The sequence below is a fragment of the Opisthorchis viverrini genome, assembly GCF_000715545.1.
Source record: "Opisthorchis viverrini unplaced genomic scaffold opera_v5_693, whole genome shotgun sequence".
Taxonomy (NCBI): domain Eukaryota; kingdom Metazoa; phylum Platyhelminthes; class Trematoda; order Opisthorchiida; family Opisthorchiidae; genus Opisthorchis; species Opisthorchis viverrini.
The window spans coordinates 45,493-64,428 of NW_008752363.1; the positions used below are offsets into that span (position 1 = coordinate 45,493).

The 18,936-nt window shown below is 45.4% G+C and overlaps 1 protein-coding gene across 1 annotated transcript in view; it reads left to right on the plus strand.

Annotated features, from left to right (window-relative positions):
* T265_11997 (hypothetical protein) overlaps positions 1 to 11,865 on the plus strand; it is a gene marked incomplete at both ends in the record, with an annotated part of 30,288 nt that extends 18,423 nt beyond the window's left edge. Inside the window, 2 exons of the mRNA XM_009178872.1 lie at positions 2,293 to 3,035; positions 11,839 to 11,865. Coding sequence (XP_009177136.1) covers positions 2,293 to 3,035; positions 11,839 to 11,865 — 770 coding nt within the window. The remainder of the gene's footprint in view (positions 1 to 2,292; positions 3,036 to 11,838) is intronic.
* Positions 11,866 to 18,936: the final 7,071 nt, after the last annotated feature.

An 18,936-nucleotide genomic window follows, 5' to 3' on the forward strand; every position in this document is an offset into this window, starting at 1 on the left:
CCTCAAATAGTCATTGATTGCTAGGTCAGCTAACAAAAAATTCATATTTTTATGGAGTCGTTTGGCTCGCTTCCCCCCCCTTTGGACATTTTTCTGTTCGACATTGTTTTATCTTATGTTGCCCGGAACGCTACTGCTATCATCCTTTTACAAATTCTCCATCATTCTTTCCCCTTCCAAAGCTTTGGGCTTCGGCTTTAGTTGCTTTAAACGCAACGTACAAACGTCATTCACTCAATCTTGTTGGTCCTGGGTCTACACCCAGACGGTCCTTGGAAAGAAACAAAATTACCCACAAAACCCATTAAACGGCATGTATTACAAGCACTGCACCCAGTCGTGCGCGTTTTTTCTGTGGCCAAAGCTCCGTGTGGGTTTTCAAAACTGGTGTTTTTCCGAGTTCAGCAACAAACGGATGAATGGTGAGACTTCACCGACTCGGGCTACCACTGGAAGTCCATCTGGTTTTGAGGAGGTTTCCTGATAGGTCGAAATCGAAATTTCGATATGTCGTCTATAGATCTATAGACGACATATCGAAATTTCGATTTCGACCTATCAGGAAACCTCCTCAAAACCAGATGGACTTCCAGTGGTAGCCCGAGTCGGTGAAGTCTCACCATTCATCCGTTTGTTGCTGAACTCGGAAAAACACCAGTTTTGAAAACCCACACGGAGCTTTGGCCACAGAAAAAACGCGCACGACTGGGTGCAGTGCTTGTAATACATGCCGTTTAATGGGTTTTGTGGGTAATTTTGTTTCTTTCCAAGGACCGTCTGGGTGTAGACCCAGGACCAACAAGATTGAGTGAATGACGTTTGTACGTTGCGTTTAAAGCAACTAAAGCCGAAGCCCAAAGCTTTGGAAGGGGAAAGAATGATGGAGAATTTGTAAAAGGATGATAGCAGTAGCGTTCCGGGCAACATAAGATAAAACAATGTCGAACAGAAAAATGTCCAAAGGGGGGGGAAGCGAGCCAAACGACTCCATAAAAATATGAATTTTTTGTTAGCTGACCTAGCAATCAATGACTATTTGAGGTTACGGTGTATCATTAGGACCTGAAAATCATTGTTAGCGATATGCATGGATGAAAGTTCACCGAAAGCCATTCAATCAGACTGCGCACATCCAAGACAAGAGCAGGTGCCCAAGTTTTGGAAGCCAAGGACTAAGCTGCCAAGGTGGCGCGCGGGGAGGCTGGTCGTTTTACTATTTGAAACGGGCGATCACGTCATGTTAGGCAGGAGGGAGCGTTAGCTTTTGGCTCAGTTGAAGGATCCAGAGTGTCCGTTGTGCAAATAAGGGGTTTGATATGAACAGGGACAGCAAGACAATAATAAAATTTCGGGTATGACATTCCGAGAAAGTGAATAAGCACTGAAAATGAACCGGAAACTAACCGGTTAACTTAACAGAAAAGTAAGAATATGGGTCACCGGACATCGGATCAGTGGTGTCTGGTTACAGAAACGAATGATTCATGCCAAATAACCAAGAAGCGCTAGTCGTGATCGCAGACATTAAGGTGAAAACGTCTTTATACTAAATAAGTATGTAGTCGCTTCAAACATCACGAGGGAAGAACGAGTGTGTTATGTCTGGCTGATGAAACGGACTTGGAGTGGTGCAACCCAAATCAAGGCAGCGGTTGCAACGGCTTGCACTTTGGAGTAGAAAAGAGAGCCACTGGCCCTGAATATGCTAGCTATCTTAATATCACCTCGTAACAAAAAGGGATTCCTGGGTGATCAAATCAGCAACGTCAACAATGCATAGCAAGAACAGTAGCGGGCTAGGTACGCTACCATAAATAATCCCACTGGTGATGGAAAGGGGTGGCGAGGAAAAATCTCCGATCTTCGTGAGTTGGGTCCTCCTAGTAAGATAAGAAACTTACGAATTAGCGGGCCACCAATCCCCGTAGGTCGTAATTTCTTGTGCAGTACACGTGAGAGGTTGGTTAAACGCCTTGCATGTATCAAGATAGACAAGAATAATTACCACTCTGGCATCTTCTGTAGCCAAATAAATTTCTGCTGCTGCTCCCTTCCGGTTGATGCATTCACAATTAATGAAAATCCTTTTACTCACTCCACAGGGATCCCAGACATTCTTGTACACTCAGCTGTTCTCACTAAGTCCAGTTCCAAGTTGCCCGAGCACGTAGGCTCGACTCTCATATTGCGCTCCTCTCGCATTCGAGATGCAATGGCCGCCATTTTTAAGATATGCACACGTCCAAACTTGGAATTCTATCCCGAATTTCCTTCATTTTATACCCAAAGTAGTATGTTATGTTGACGACACGTTTGTTGTAGTCAAAAGAGATGACGTTAACAGCTTTCACGACTATCTCAATAGTTTAAGCCCACACATTAAGTTTAGCATGGAAATAGAGTCCACATGGGGCACATTAAACTTTCTGAACCGTAAAACACATAAGGTTGGTGGGAAATTGAAAACGACTATCTACCGAAAACCAATAGGCATGAGAACCGTCTTGAACTATTCATCAGCACACCCAAAGTCCGTGTACGCCAGTATTTTCTCGTCGATGTTCCGTCGAGTTAAGGCGCAGTGCATGGAAGAGATCGACCGGACGGCAGCTCAAATCGAGATTGCCAACACACTTCAAGAAATAGGATATCCAGTGAGTTTGATCAGGCGTCAACTAAGGAAGATTTTGGCTCCAGTATCAAGACCCAGTAAGGAGTGGATTGGCACAGCAGTCACTCCATATAAAGCAGGAACATCGGAGGGTTATCAAAGATTGTTGAACTTAGCCAACATTCGAGTAGCTTTTCAGAAGGGAAAAACGCTACTGTCAGTTTTGGTGCAACTGAAAGATCCCCTGCCGGCTGAAAGGACCAGTGACTGTGTGTACAAAATTAACTGCAACGATTGCGCTGAGGTTTATATAGGACAAACTGCCAGGGAATTGCACACCAGAATTGGTGAGCATAAAAGAAGAATTAACAAACCACCAAGGGATGCAGAAAACCAAACGCTGATCAAAGACCCAGCGATGGCGGTACATGCCTTAGACACGGGACATAGAATAGATCTGTAGAATGTGGAGTTTTAAGACGGAGACTGCGATTCACACCACAGCGGCTGATAGCCGAGGCAGTGGAAATCACTAAGCATCACAGCGTGAATAGAATCGAGGGTGTGGAACTGGCGAGCGTATGGAAAGCGGTCTTGGATAAGCCGAGTTGACACGTGACGGTGTGGTTTTCAATCTACTTAGGATCATTAGAAAAAAGCCGGGGGGTGTAACCCCCAACCGACCAAAGGTCGCAGTATCCCTCTTACACAACTTTCTTAGCACTAGCCAACCCACACAGACTAACAGAAGGTTCAAACGAAGTTCAAGAGGAACCATCAAATGAACCGAGCCAGAAGAACTAGACCCTAGGCTGGACCCGATCACATGTAGATTTCCCCACCGACCCAACACTTGTTCAACCACTCTAACACACTAAAACCCCTCCGGTTGACACCAACAGAGATTTAGCTTTACTGAGCTGATTGGTTCTCCTTCCATCTTAAATTTCGACCAACCTCGGAACCCAGTTACTTGACCTGTCGAAGCTTTTGTGTCAAAAGCAAAACGTTGCCCAGCAATAAATCTACCGATTGTCACTAAACTTTTTTGAAAACGATAGTACACTAGCACTTGAAAGCGTCCAACGCCCATTCACGAAAAGGATGTTCCCACGGTCCTTCCCTCTTTCCCACCATCTCGCTGTCAAATTTCAGGCCTTGAACCACCACTGCTCAGACGGTTTAAGCCAAATCTAACTTTTTTACGCCGTCTTCTGCACAAAAATATCTCCATAGTAGAGGCTAGACCAAACGCCAATCAACGTCCTCTCTGTACATTCGGTAACCCCAGCAGCCCCCTAATAAGCTCCCCAGCTCGTACAAACTTATGCCACTTTTTCTTTCTAGTTTACTACACTGGTACATATAACAATCTTCCTAAGCAGCTGTGAAATGACACGCACAGTCACACTTTTTTAAAATCCGTGGATAATTCGCTTACTTGTGAAACTGCTGCAGCCTTACATCTTACCAAACTACCCCCGATCTCATCTATGAATTTGGTCCCATACACTTTTGAGTGCGATGACGATACGGTTAGCGGGCAAGTATAGGATCCCGGCATTATATACTGCTATCCCCTTCACTTGCTTCAAGCCACAGTAGTGTGCTAAATGCCCGCTCGACCTGAATGTGTTGGGCTACCGACCTGCTTTTTTACTTCCAAGCACTTATATATCGTGCCAGCCGAATTCCAACCCCGGACTACTCTATCAGATCTATCTAACGACTGGTGTTCTGTTTGGCCCAGCGCTAACTAACAAAACCCAAACCGAAGTCGGCGTTTCTTCAAAACGATGTGTACATATATAATCCATCCGATTATGCGCTCCTCAGCCCACCAATCATGCATGTACAACATCGCACTACGCCCCCTGCTTGATATGGTACCTCAATAAAATACCCAGACGCCGCTTATCCATAGCGCACTTGCTCTGAACATCAATATACCATTCACACTGTCCCGTTAGAAGCTGCCATTTCCATTTGCCACATCCGCCACCTGTCTCTACCATAGTTTGATTCCCTTTTGGACTTTTTACTGGACACCGTTTTATCTGATGCCTACTAGCACCCAACGGACGTTACTGTTCCCCTTCTTATCTTTCCTCATTTCACCCTATTCTCTAGCTTCAAACTTCGGCTGCAATCGACCAAACACCCCGTGCAACCGTTATTCATTCAATCTGACTTGTTTCCGGTCCCCGCTCACATGGCCCTCCTATCACCATCACTTTAGGGCCGAGGTGCATTTGGTTGAACCTAGGCTTTCTTCACCGCCTAATCTACGGCGAGCTTACATAGCCGACTTCCTGAATTTTCTTCCTGCCCTCCCTACAGCATCCGCAACTCTGGATTTTTGCTCCCATTGTTCACCTGTCGGACTGTCCTTAAACAAAACTTTTTCCTTTGCCTCCCCATTTAAACTATGGAACAAGCTTCCCTCACATATTCGCACTATATCATCCCATGTAGGATTTCGAAAGACTCTCGATTCTAACTTTTCTGTTGATTGACCAGAGCACCCATTCGTGCCACAGATTACGCGTGGCACTTTCTTTGAAACGCGGCCAAGCACTTCTACTTTGTGCATCAACCCCAAATGCCCTATTATCTGGTCCTAGCGTGTACATCCATCAGCTTTATCCCCATAGCGCCAACCAGCAAGTGAAACAGCTACTTTCCACAGTGTTTTTATTCATAATTCACCATCTATTCTACCTATTATGCAGGCGTTCACCTTCTGTGACTACATCTGCACCTGCTTTCCGAAGTCTAGTTGTATTGCGAGTGTCTAGCGCCTGCCACTCTAACCGCTTTCATGCCCATCCCCACTGACCTCGTTGTATTTCCTTGCTTCCGGCATTAGGCTTCTGTTTTAAGAGAACTTATTTCTAGTTCTTTCAAGTCTCATCCCATCCTCGAATAATACTGTCACCTATGTTTAAATCCCTAAACTTAGCTCAACCGGAGACTTAATTTCTCGCTGTTCAGAACCATTCCGCATCATTTGACGATGTGCCGTGCACACAAATAGTGGATCTGAAGATACAAAATTAATGAAGTGCCGGTTTTGGCTCCACAACCCACAGAATTGCACATTTACATATCGCTATGATGCACCTTTTCTTGAAATAGTGGTTCACACCAATGCTTCGACATTGTTTATCCACAGCACGCAGACTCTGAACATTTCCATTCCAGTCCCACTGCCCAAAACGTAGCTGCTGTTTTGTTTGCCTCCGCAACTTTCTTCATAAATAGGCTGTTTGCTGTTTGCTTTTTCGAAACGACAGCTGTTTCATTGGTCTGACCCCCCTTTGACCGGATAGAAAATTTGGTAGCCGGAGTTATTTAATAACGCATAAGCCGCATTTGCGACTACTTGTTAGTTTTCTCCTTGCAGAATTTGTAGTGTGCATGGGGGATGAAAAACTTGTGTGGTGGACGGGTACGTTCTGCAGCGAGTGTCGCCTTGTTATGTTGTACCATGTTGCGTTCGCATATCCGCCGCCCCTTCAGTAGCACTGGTGCATCGCAAATCTTTTGTGCTTCTGAACCTGGCCTTTAAGTCGGGAAAACCATTGTTTTTGTCTGTAGCTGGATCGGACTCGTCCCTGTTGTGACTTGTCTGGCAACACTAAGGAATACATGTGAATAACAGCTGTCCTTTCTTTTGATTTTAAAAAAGTTGTATATGCATGGGTAGCCTGAAGGTACTGAAAGTGGTTCACGGCCAGCGCCGACGTGAAAAAAGTTGCCACCTGCCTCTTAGGCGGGTTGCACAACCCCAAGTCCACTTCATCATCTAGACGTAACACACATTTCCCCTCCTGTTCTCGGAGGCTATAATATACACACGAAGTGTCAATTCCTTAATATTTCCTGATTACTAGAAATCACAGCAACCGACGAAAGGTTGCCTTTTCCATGCACCCAGTGACTGGCGACCCATAATCTTGCCTTCTTGTTGAGTTGGCTTGGTCCTTCCAGTCAAACTACGGTTCCTATCCATTATCTCAGAAGTTGTTATCTAACCGTTTACTATTTGTCTGCTGTCCGTGTTTACATTAACGCTGCTTTTCAGAGCAGAGACCATACAATATGAATTCTTCGTTGAGATAAGAACTAACGGCGTGTAATCTAAACGCCTGATAGCCTGCTGCAGATAGTCCAACAGCTAGCCACTCCGCTGCTAACTCGGCGTCTAAGTCGTGACATTCCCAAAAATTTGGCACCTACTACGGCCCAGCATGTATTCGGCCTCTGTGCCACCCGAAATATCGTCCTACTGAATTCATTCAGCATGCATTCATCTCGTTTTGGATTTTTTATTGGACACCGTTTTATCTGATGGCTCCTAGTACCCACCAGACGCTATTGTTCTCATCCTTATGTTTCCTCATTCCACCCTATTCCCAAGCTTCAAACTTCGGCTGCAATCGCCTAAACGCCCCGTGCAACCGTTATTTATTCAATCTGGCTTGTTTCCGGTCTACACTCACATGGTCCTCCTATAGATCGGAAATTTTCCGTGACTCTGCATCGGCCTGACTTTATCTGTGTCAATTTACTCGTCTAACCCAGATCCGGCTGCCAGGGAAATGCGTATCCCCTGTCCGATTGCGGCAACCTTGACGACCATGACGGCGTTGTCCAGAAGCCGAAGCACGTTGCTGTAATGATGGCGTGGCAGCGCTATACCCAGTCTGATGGTACTCCCGAAACTATTCACTCCTTACATTTGAAGATGCCTTCTCACCAATGCGTTCCTCTACCTGCAACTGAGAATAAATTCGTCACCTATTCCCAGCCGCCCCCGGGATGCACTCTATACAATCTACTGAAGCTTCCGTTCGGATGTAAATATCTAGTCTTTACCCCATGTTTACCATAAGGCCCGTCATTTCCTGTGCAGTTAGCATTCCGTCTTGTGCGTTAGCACAAAAGTTCCTCCTTCATTAAACTTCACACCCACTCCTACAGAGACACCAATGAGTCGCTACAGTTTCAGTGTGCACCGCGACTATGAGATTGCTTCTACCACCTATGTGTATCGCTGATTCCTCTACTTCGTCATCATCACTTACGATTTTTGTGACCCTGACCATAAGCCCAGCAGTCAAAGACCGACAAAGCCATATCAATGATTGTAGGCTGTAGTTCAGATTGACAAACCGGATCGTGACAACCCAGCTGGCGCACCAGATTCGTTGTTCTGGTTCACCATTTTTCGCGATTTGCAGTTTTCTCGTCATGCATCAAACAGGAGGCCTCCCTTTCTCCATCTCTCGTGTTTTTTCCGTCACCTTCAAACCCTAACGATCTGATCTTGTTTCACTTGACATTTTCCTCCGAAAGTACGATAAACTGCTAACAACTGTGTTTCATTTCCCACGCCGGTTTATGCATGGTAGAGTCTGCATCGGATATTGCCCACCGTTTGTGACTGTCCTTTTTTCGCGCAAACCCCGGTATTCACCGATCTCCCAGTCGTGCTTTATTCCGAACGTAATCGTGTGATCAAGCCTGACGGTATGTCATCCACTAGTTGAAAATAAATATTCATATTATTATTGTGTGGTGCGGTTGAGAGGTCCTGCCAAGGGCCTGGGTTGCACAATTTACTGATCCACAGTTATGTTTATGCGGAATTCGTGGTATAGTAGTGTTTTTTGATGGAGGGCGAATAGTAGGATCTCGGAGGTTTATTGCTGTAGATGTCGTTAGGATAAGGGGCTTCGACAACGGGTGTTTGAGCACAAGGGAACGCTTCGGTGGGAAGACAAAAATAGCGTTAGGGTCCGATGGTCTGGAGGAAGAAAATGTGCTGTCACTCTTGATTGCGCACTCAAGTTCGTGCTGATGGGATACCTTACCTCTTGCATCAGAAGTCGGTCCTGTTGGTGTGTTGGTGTTCAGAGATTATATATAAGTATTCGACGGTAGAAGTGGCGAACTTATGGTCACGAGGGTGGGGGCGGTGCAAGGAACTGACAGGCAGGTTTGGCAGTGACAATATTCAGCGCCATAATATGGCAATCTTAAAAGATCGCTGAGGTAGTGTTAGGAATCTGGGGTTAACACGTCAACTCCTGTATTATTGGGGACGGCTGGACGAGCGACTGGCATAGGATGGGCTTTAGTGTTGTTGTGTTGGAGGAGCGGTCGGTTGTCAAACAGAAGTTGATGCGAGTGCATGAGAGGCCAGGTCGGTTGGCGAACTCAGCACTCTGTTATTTAAATCCAAGGGTTGTCGGCTACTACGCGCAAGTATGTCAATGGCGATCCGGCTTTCGCCGTTGCCGTTGGCCGCATGTGAATCCTGCCACTGATTACGCAGAGATTTTTGATTACGGCATATGGTTGATGGGAAGAGTGATCCATCTAGCGGCCTTCGTCCGTATATTTTATAGCTTTGGATGGCGAACTTTTAATACAACGTCAATGCAGTTGGGTGCGATCGCCTCTGACCTTCAATTGTTTGGGGTTTCGGGATAGAGGACAGAAAGGCTTGGGACGCCAGTAGGCATATGGCGTCGTTTTTGTGTTTGAACCGCACAACTATTAGGCACAGCAAACACGGTTTCGACCTTCGAAGTCGTCGATCAGTAGTGTAATGCATGTTATATGCTGTCAGACAACAGTTTTTGTAAATTCGATAGTGAGCCTATCAGAGGCGTTGTATGTTAAAACCCGGTGACGGCAATCCAAACGCTGGAAAATCTTACAGATTTTGCGCGTTGCATGTTTCACTAAGATACAGGAGGTGTGCAATTGACTGTATGCTTCAGGGAGAAGCTGGTTTATTCTCATTCTCTGCACACATGTTTCGAAGTTAACCAGATCTGTGTGACTCCGCGATTCCCCTTGTAGGAGAGCAAGAAGAAGCTGCTGAGTGGGACTTGAATAGAGATATCTGTCGGCACGATTTAAACAGTTAGAATTGACTTGAAGTGCCCTGTCGACCGACTTTAAAAAGTGACATGACTAATCGCTGAACCTTTTGGCATCGAGACGCTTTTTTGACAAATTAAGGGGATATTTGATGAAGATTCGACGTAAAACAATCGCTTAGAGGACGGTGGTAGTAGTGGGATTATCTTATCTCATCAGGAGCACGCAAACTCGGGAAGCTGGCAGATACTGGGGATTATGGCTGGGTCCGTTTTCAAACGTGAGCAAGAATGCTGCGATTTGGTGCCTGTGAATTAAGACCCTAATGTGCGTGAGGGTGCTAATAGGGTCAACTATGAGATGGTTGCAAGTTACGGTGGGGATGGTGGAAGTGCTGTTATTTGCGGGTGTGTGAAAGTATAAATCCGTCTTGGATCTGCTACTGACAAGTTCAGATGTATAAAAATGTTTACTCAAATAGGGAAGAACCAGAGGGATGGTGAGTAAGCCATTGAGGGTGCGCTCTAGATAAGAAAATAATTAGTGAACAATATTGACTTGAAACGCTACGGGCGGGATAGGTTCAAACAATATTTTGAAGCACTGACTTTGAGATTTTACTTTCTCCCTAACTCTGCAAGATAGCGTAATCCAACGGCCAACGACGGTTCTTGATACTCACAAGCCAACGCGCTGTCTCCCCTCTTAGCTGCTTTTGCAGCTACTGGGCCTCTTTTTGGCGCCGCTAAATGTGAGCTATCAGCCATGCTTGGTAGCCTGATGCGATGGCCAAAATTGCCCATTCCTCATCTTAACCGTATACTTTGCCCCTCCACCGTGTCGGCGTCCAAATCCTACAAAACCAACATATGTGATATATCTTACTGTTTATTTATTAAACTGCTGCAGCCATTATGATCCCATCTCCCATCTTTGTCCTGCCAGACAACCACCTCTGATCATTGGAGCTGTTAGCGGAATGCATACGTTTCGAACAACATCTTGAAAACCGTCTATTCCCACCACTGCTCTTCCTACCTGGCTTCATGGACTACTACATAACTGGCTGTAACCTTATTAGCACTCCGTTAATCCAGTGCACGTCCGTCATTTTCACATATGACCACCCGTTCGCATCAACTGTCTGTTACGATTCCTTGTACCTAGATTATTGTTCTTGAGATAGGATAGTGTTGCCACACCACAATAGTAAGAAATTTTGAACACCTGCCACCAGCTGTTTCAGGCCACAGTTCAACTTAAACCTCAGGGTCTTTTGGAGCCGTTATCACATTTCGAATTCTTGGTCTAGATACGGTTATAAAGAGCACTGCTCCCTCGACGGATACAAGAATATGCTTGCAGCATGTTCTCAATTCGTCAACTATTATGACAACATTAAATGGTCCACTAAAGGCGCTCATGAAGAGCTGCCTACAAACCAAGGTTTGGCGTTTCGATTGCAGTTCTGCGACTGGCATACTGAGTCTGACAAGTAGTCCGTAGTTCACCACATGTGTACCATTTCCTGATGAAGGGCGAATCAAGAGCCAACAAGCCCGGCTAGGTATAGCGGATTCGCTCCAAGACTCCACAGTAGTGCCCATAACGGCAAACTATCTGCTAACTCCACTCATGAATTCACTAATTATTTCTGTAATGCTAACAAATAGTCATTGTACTGGTGAAGACAGAACCTCGACGGATACATGATGCAGCTTGTAGGGACTGCCATAAGAGAGCAACCAATCTAGCTAGCTGCATCGAATTACTTGACTTTGTAAGCCTGCCGCATATACCAGAAACTTCTTCCCGCACAATTTATAAATGACCGCTACGACTTGAGTCAACGCATACAAAGACTACGTAATTATTGTTCACGTATTCCTTCAAAATACCTTCAAATGCAATAAAGGAGAAACAACAGAGCAGATAAAACCGAGCCATAGCAGTTATTAACTTTATGAACTGCACAAACAAAGTAGACCTAAGCACGCTTAAAATTTTTAGAAAAACTGAAACGGTTTGATAACATACCCTCGAATGCTATAAAATCTTTCATTCGAAACGATGGCTTCAGAGAAATGTGAAGGGAGCGGCAAAACGCCGGCATCAAAGTAATTTTATGCGACTTCCTAATTTAAGTGAGCTGTTAAGTTGGTCAATTTACCGCGATCAGCAAATACCTCAAGCCAAAAATAAAACCGTGCCCTCCGTTTTTCTGTAAAATGAATACTATCTGTAGCACGCTTAAGCTCGCAACGCACCCATTGAAGCAAATGTTGCAGGAGGCTTGCCTGCGCATGGTAATTTGGTTTATTTTACTTCAGCTTGAGGAAGCAGATACGGATACCTAAGAACTTATAATTAAGGAAAACTTGCTCTAAGAATTTTTTCATGAAGTAAACTTTAACGTCCATTAATTTGAACGAAGTTGCGTGAAATCAGGACTTCAGTGTGTATGTTTAACTCCCAGGATTCCAAATAACTAGAAAGTGAACCGGTGTTTTCCATGAGGGGTGCGTTACCAGACCCGTGAACGGAGTCCACTCTGAAAAATCTTCTGACATCACCGTGGAGTAAGCAGTATACTGGCAGCATTGTCAGCGTTCACGAATGGCATTCCATAATACTTAACCACAGTCATTTTCAGGGGGCCGTCACCAGAAGTGAAGCCACAGAGGTGTGCCGTGAGGATCCATTGAACAATGCTGGAAATCATAACAAACCTCAAACGTCCCCAATGTAACCTGCGCAGGCTTACCTCGGACCAGTAGAAGGGGAAAGTCTCCCAGTGCAGAGATGTCTAGTGACCAACTACCAGGCAGATGTGGACTATCTGACAGGTAAGTAAAACCTTCATTTGCTCGATTTTTTTGAAATCTTAAATCGCCAGGCCTCCTTTTATAGTTTCTTGGACGTCGGCTGAATGTTGGCCAGTAGTGTTGAAACGCTGCAAAACGGTTGAATAATTTCGACATTGACCTTCATCAAATGCAGGGATGGGGCTTTAAAATCTGACAAGACGCTACTTGCATGTTCGCCAAGTAAACGTGCACCGCATTATCGGTGGTCAGTGAAACGAGCGGCCAGATCACAAGGTTTACAAAAAGCAACTTAAGTATGCTGGGAATGCTACATGGGTTGCCACCACTCATGCTAAGTCACCGATGAAAAACACTCCCTTAAGGACATTGATAATTGGCGAAGCAGCTCTTTTCCATGGACTTTCGTGGTTTTTCACATCCACTTTTACCACCCCCTCTGGTAAAATAGACTTCTGAAGCCATTGAATGACGGCTTCAGACGCTTGGAAACCAGTGTTAATGGTAGTCATTCCTCTGAAAATTTCATCCCGTCGCACACCGGTAATCAGGGGTTTATGCCCGAGAAGGTTCTTTTGAATAAGTTACCTCAATTCGCTATGCGGAATCGCCCTTGAATACCGAAAATAAATAAACGCTGCGATCTACGTGACCAAAGAGAAGAGGCGTGCACATTTACTAGCACGAGTCAATCGTCTAAAAGCGCCAATAGCTTTGTACCAAAATTGCTACCAGTGAACTAGCGGTCGCACGCGGGTCGCGACGGAGCGTGCATGCTTTCTGGGCAACAAAAGGATATCCTTTTATGCGGAATTGAGTAAACGAGACATACGACGGCATATACAACAACCGGTGACAATAGACGCGAAGGATTTGGAAATTTTATATGGTGCGTACATATGTATGACACATGTATGGACATAACCAAACATAAAATGCAGCCGAACGCCAGTCGAGCTTCTGGAAATTTTTAAAAGCCGTACACAAAACGAATATGAAGTATCGAAGGCGGTTGCGTGCTAAAATAAAATATTCAGCGTGTTCCCGCAATTGCAAAATCTACCCAGGTCCATGAGTGTGTCAGCCAGTAAAACCGGGCGATAAACTCAACGTAGCTGCTTGTAAATACCATCAGTAGTTGTGTACGCCTACGGTAGTCGGGTTTTATCCGAACTCCACTGAGCGCACTTGAGACTTCGATGGTCCGTATGTCGGCAGGGCGTTGCACGTGCCCAAATTCTCTAGATAACGTCGATTTGAAGACAGTTGGTCGCACACTCATTTAGCCGTAAACTAGATCGTAACAGTTGACTAAAAAAGGCCTTCACGTCTTTTCAGACAAAATTAACATAGCACTTGATGCGTCGCAAAATGCTCGTAATTAAAATTCACTTAATATACTAGCTTCGTCTGAGTTCGCAATTGTTAGGTCTGCGACTTTGAAGTTCATTTACTGGGTCGGTTGTACAACCGGTCGTTATGTAAAAGAGAATGACAGCTTCTTCCACAGCTTTGTGAAAAAAACATCACATGGCCATTCATCACTCCATTGTCCGACAACTTCGCAAAGATTGTAAAGAATATCGAGCCTGTGGCAATCATTTTCCAAGAGAACAATGCCTCTGGAATTGAAACAACAACTTGCTGACTCATGACGACAGACAGTAGGTTTCAGGATCAAAACGGGTGAAAATGAGCACAAATGGATAACACCTCAAACAACATTTAGCAGTGGCATGGCGGATTACAGACATTCTTATTCTAAGTATCACCAGGAAAATTTCACATTTTAAAGCACAACTACCTCCTATTCACTATAATTTTGAAGAAAATATCGTGTTCTTCGTAGGCATTGGTTGCAGATGGTGTACAACACTCCTATTATTGTTACAACTTTTTATCTTCCACCTGATGACATAGGTTTCCGAGAGATACACGCAAACGTAAAATCAGTGATACTATCAGACACCGCGATTTTATGGAATACTTCCTGGGATCGTGGTGTTTTGGGGGATATTTTGAGCACGCGTTGAACGACACAGTAAGCTTGGTGCATTCCGATTGATCAAAATAAAACTATTTGATTTACGTTTGAAGTAAGGTTAAGTGAAGCCGGATATAGCCAACAGAATGCATTTCATTGTTAAGAAAATAGTCAAGGCACGTACTTTTGTTCATGAGCGGTTCGCAATAGCCCACAGAAAGGACTCTTGTTGAATACCACTTTATTCGGCCATCCTAAAACACTCGGCCGTGTTTCATACTTTTTTATTCTCCATTGGTTCAAGCCTCGTTGGATTTGAGGGAGCAGTTTTACGCGACACTGAATTTCTTTTGCAAAAGGACAGACAAGGCTCACCCAACTGTTGCTCCGCAGTTGTCTATGGATGCACTTGAGGATTGCCCCTTCTCTAATCTACACTAGATGTCGTGATACCTCGCCTTTCACACGTGATAGGGAGCTCTAGAGCCCCATCTCGAGCGCATTTCTGATGGATATCAACACAGCAAGGTAGCTGCTATTGCAGCGATGGTTGGGCGACGCAGTTTTTAGAATTGTCCTTTCGATGAAACTCGAAGAACACCAGAAATGACCGGAATATGTTATATGTGTCTGGACTGCATCCTTGACGTCTTTCCGCCTCCCTCACAAACGCTCGGTTCAAAATTGACTTTCTACCCTTTGGATCATTGAGCACGCCTTTCCACTTGTTACTCGTCCAGAATTTCAAACACCGTTTGGACTGGCACGCTTGAGAACCCTCTTAAATCGTCTACCAGTCCGTTACCATATAACTGATAAAGTCCTAACACCATTTGAATGTGTCCAACGAGCTTCCACAAAGCTGGTTGCCAGCCTCACAGCCGTTGACCAAGAAACGCGGCTGGAGTTTATTGGGTCCTTTCTCCATACTGTCGTTGCTCCTCAGAGGGCCCGATATTCACGCCTTGTTTAAGCAACTTCTGGCGGAAATACAATTCGGAGAGTCGGTAAGAGGCTGTAGTGCGTAACTTTATTAGATGGCGCCTGTTCTAATTTCATTCCTGAACTGGGTCACATCTAGGGCCTAGCTGAAACCACTCTTAAAGACTTCTGCACGCGGGTCCCCCCACTGGCAAAGCTGAAAACCTGAAGAGAGGGCCACACCGTTTTTCGCCAGTGCCTCTTGGGTGAGCCAAAGACCGCAAATGACAAGAATTAACCACGTGCGGGATGGTGAGCGAAACGCCTTTATCAATCCGTAAGTCAGCTGCTCAAGGCCACGGAAAATCGTAGTGCACGTTTGCCGCGAATTTTGAACTCGTGCGCCTCGCTTTCGCATAGCTTGCTTCCCGCTTGGAAACCGGTGCGCAACATCAACGTCAGCAGTACGGAATTTCCGACTGACGCAGTTACGGGCGCTCGTGAGCACTACTGTTGTTTGGTTCGTGTATCTTAGTTATGGACTTATCGTGAAGTAGCCACTGGAAAATCCGTAAGTCCCGGGACCACTCAGCTTCGTATTTCTGTGACACGAATGACGTATAAGTGCATGGATTCTGCCAGAGGAGTATCCCCACTGACTGCAATGAATTGCAGACGGCATGTGGGATAAACTCTGGCCCAAGTGACCACAGATCTTCACAGGATATTCACTCGATTGATGTGACTTCCTCGTTCAAGCACTCCAGTGGCGGTTTAAGGAGGATTTGATGCAAGGGTTTTCATTCCATTCAATAAAATACTCGGACAACCCACCGAATTGCAGTGGTGGAGAACGACATTCGACGCTGTTTTAGCTACTTTCCGCCTTCCAAAGGACGTACGCCACTTCGCAATACCTAGCCCGTTTGGTCGTTTTCACCCCCACAGAAAACGGCACTGGCCACAATCAAATACAGGATTTTCTGTTCATTTAGAAGTACGAACATCTATAGATAACGTGCACTTTTTCAGTTATTTCGGCCTTAATGCATTTGTTCTGTATTCAGGTTAGAAGTGCTGTGGGATATTTCTGCACGCAGACCGTGGCACTAGTGGAACATTGATAATATGAAGATTAGAGGTGGTGATATGCTGGTTCATAACTATTTGATGGTAAAAGCCCTAATGGTTGTAATAATAAAAACGTATTCATGTCTGGGTACTTCATTTATTGTGGCCTGGGCCGGCCGCGCACACACGAAACCCTTCCGTGTGTGCCGTGTAGCAGGCAGTAGGATGAGTGCAATGGTCTTTCGAAAGTCTTTACACGTATTCCTCTGAATAAACGTTCCCACAGCTTTGTTTACTTGGCTGAAGGTTTTTTGCCAAGCCAATTTCCCATGAATCTCCCACGAGATTGTTACTATTTCACTACTGAAGTTGGACATACAGGGTTATCGTCATGGGCAGCACGACATTAGTATTAAACTCTGATTCTTCGCTGTCTTACAACCATGATTTATTTGAAAGTCTCATAAAGAAAAGAATAAACGTGGACGGGGAAGGGACTTTGTGCTCACTACTATCATTCCGAGGTACCTACACCTCCAGACACTCATTCAGGTAATCTGGATAGACTGACGACATGAACGCCAATGACGTCGATCATCAACCATATATTTTAGTGTCTCCAACCAGGCGCAATGAAGATCACACTGCCCCCATCCTGGAAGGCGACTAGCACTGTAAGCATCCAAACGTTCCTCAATCTCTTTCATACCCCTCTATGAGCTCAAAGGCTGACCAACTGTTTGCTTCTGCCACTCCCTGGCCTAGCTGCTCTGCGCTTCTGGTTGACGGAATCCTAAACCGGGTCTGCTATCTAATTCTCCTTCCTTAATATATGTCTCCAAGTCCAACAGGTTTTGACGAACTCAATGTTATCCGCCCCGGGGCTAGCTCAGCATGGAAATGAGGATTCTCTAATGCGCCCCCACCATATGTTCTACAGCGTGTCCCACAAAAACTGCAGCGGCCTTCTCGAAGACTGATACAATGCCATATCTTACCTGCTTTGGTGGTTCTGCTGCATGATTCACGTGGCAGTAACATCTCAAGATGCCCACTATGCTCACTGGTATTCCCCTCTTCCTCCTCCCCCTCTAACCCACTTAACAAACGCCCAAACTGGTGTGGACGCCGCGGATGACCTCCTCCAATAACTCCTCCAAACACGCTGCCTCCAAACATTTATTTATTAGCACGCGTCCTTCTCGTGTTCAATCCTGGCTCCAGACGATCCCGGAGTTACTAGAAGGATCGGGACATGAACACTGAGACGAACTAGCCCTCCATCGGACCTCGAAAGCATCACAAGCTGCAGAGATGGTCGGCGAGCTGTAAAACCGTAGCCCTAGCTATGTCCAACATAAGTGCCTCAAGAGCTTCTGTCCATTGATGCCGTTGTCTGACGGATGTGGTTGAGAAAAAGATTTAAGTCACTTTGAAGCATCCCCACATTAAAATGGGATATGCACCCTGGCTCTTCAAGGTATCGCATGATCGACACTCATCAGTTTTGTGCGGCTTCGGTGGACGTCTCCCCTGTGCACTGCATGCAGAGCTGCTGGGAAATATCCGGGTGTCAAGATCCTCTCAGACGGTTCTTTCAAAATCCAACGTTACGTTTGAGTATGTATGCCACCACATCTGCTCTTAATAGTCCTCAAATCTGTTGGTAACCCCACGTCTTCACCTAGGCGACAGCCACGTCAACTCAGCTGAGTCACTTTCCATCACTTTAATCCCGCCGGTACTGCCCTGTGCAGGCTGCAATTTTTTAAAACTCTATCCCTCCGATTCTTCTACTCGAAGTCAAACTCAAGTTACCTGCAGAACTGACTTCCCTGAATCACGAAAATCTTTAAATAGGTTCTTTGCGTCATGTAGGTGAGCCAATCAGTGTTGCTTACATTGAAATCGTCGACAATGCAAAGTTCAGCAGTGGAGTGAGACCGTGACATAATTTCGCGGTTGAGGAAAGTTTTAGTCCGCTGTTGTCATTGGAGGATAGGTTAATGAAACAGGAATTTCCCAACCTTTGAAAGACGAAAGCTGCTCTAAGTAAGTTAAAAATCCAACGTATCTGCATCAATGGAGGACATTTGGGAGACAGGTCACGCGCTTTTTCGTTGATGCTTCTCGTTATGCTCTTCAGGAGCGCGCAAGTTCTCAACTTTCGCCTGGCCCTTGAGGAGCTCTCGGGCCTTGAGATCAAACAACCCTACCAAAACCAATTATTGAAATCCCTTTCGTTCAACATACCTTCTGATGTTTGCTCTTATTGAGAGATACTGTCCGTAACCTTGCAAATTGCGGCACGCTTCGGATTGTGAAACGGCGCCACCAACTAGATCCGAGCAATGGATCTCGCACAATACTGTAAAATTACTGGAAGCTCGTACACGTATTCCTCCTGGTAGAGGGTACAATACCACTCGACGAACCATTAGACTAGTCGAAAAGGGCATCTGCGCTGATCAAGAGGCTTGGTGGGTGCGAAAGGCTGAGGAGATGGAGGAGGCGAGAAACTCGGAATGTGCGTAAATTGTTTCAGTGTAACAGAGACAAAAAGGCCCCCGGTTCACCTACCTCTAAAGAAGAACGCGTTAAAGCTGGATTCCAATATTTTCAGCAAC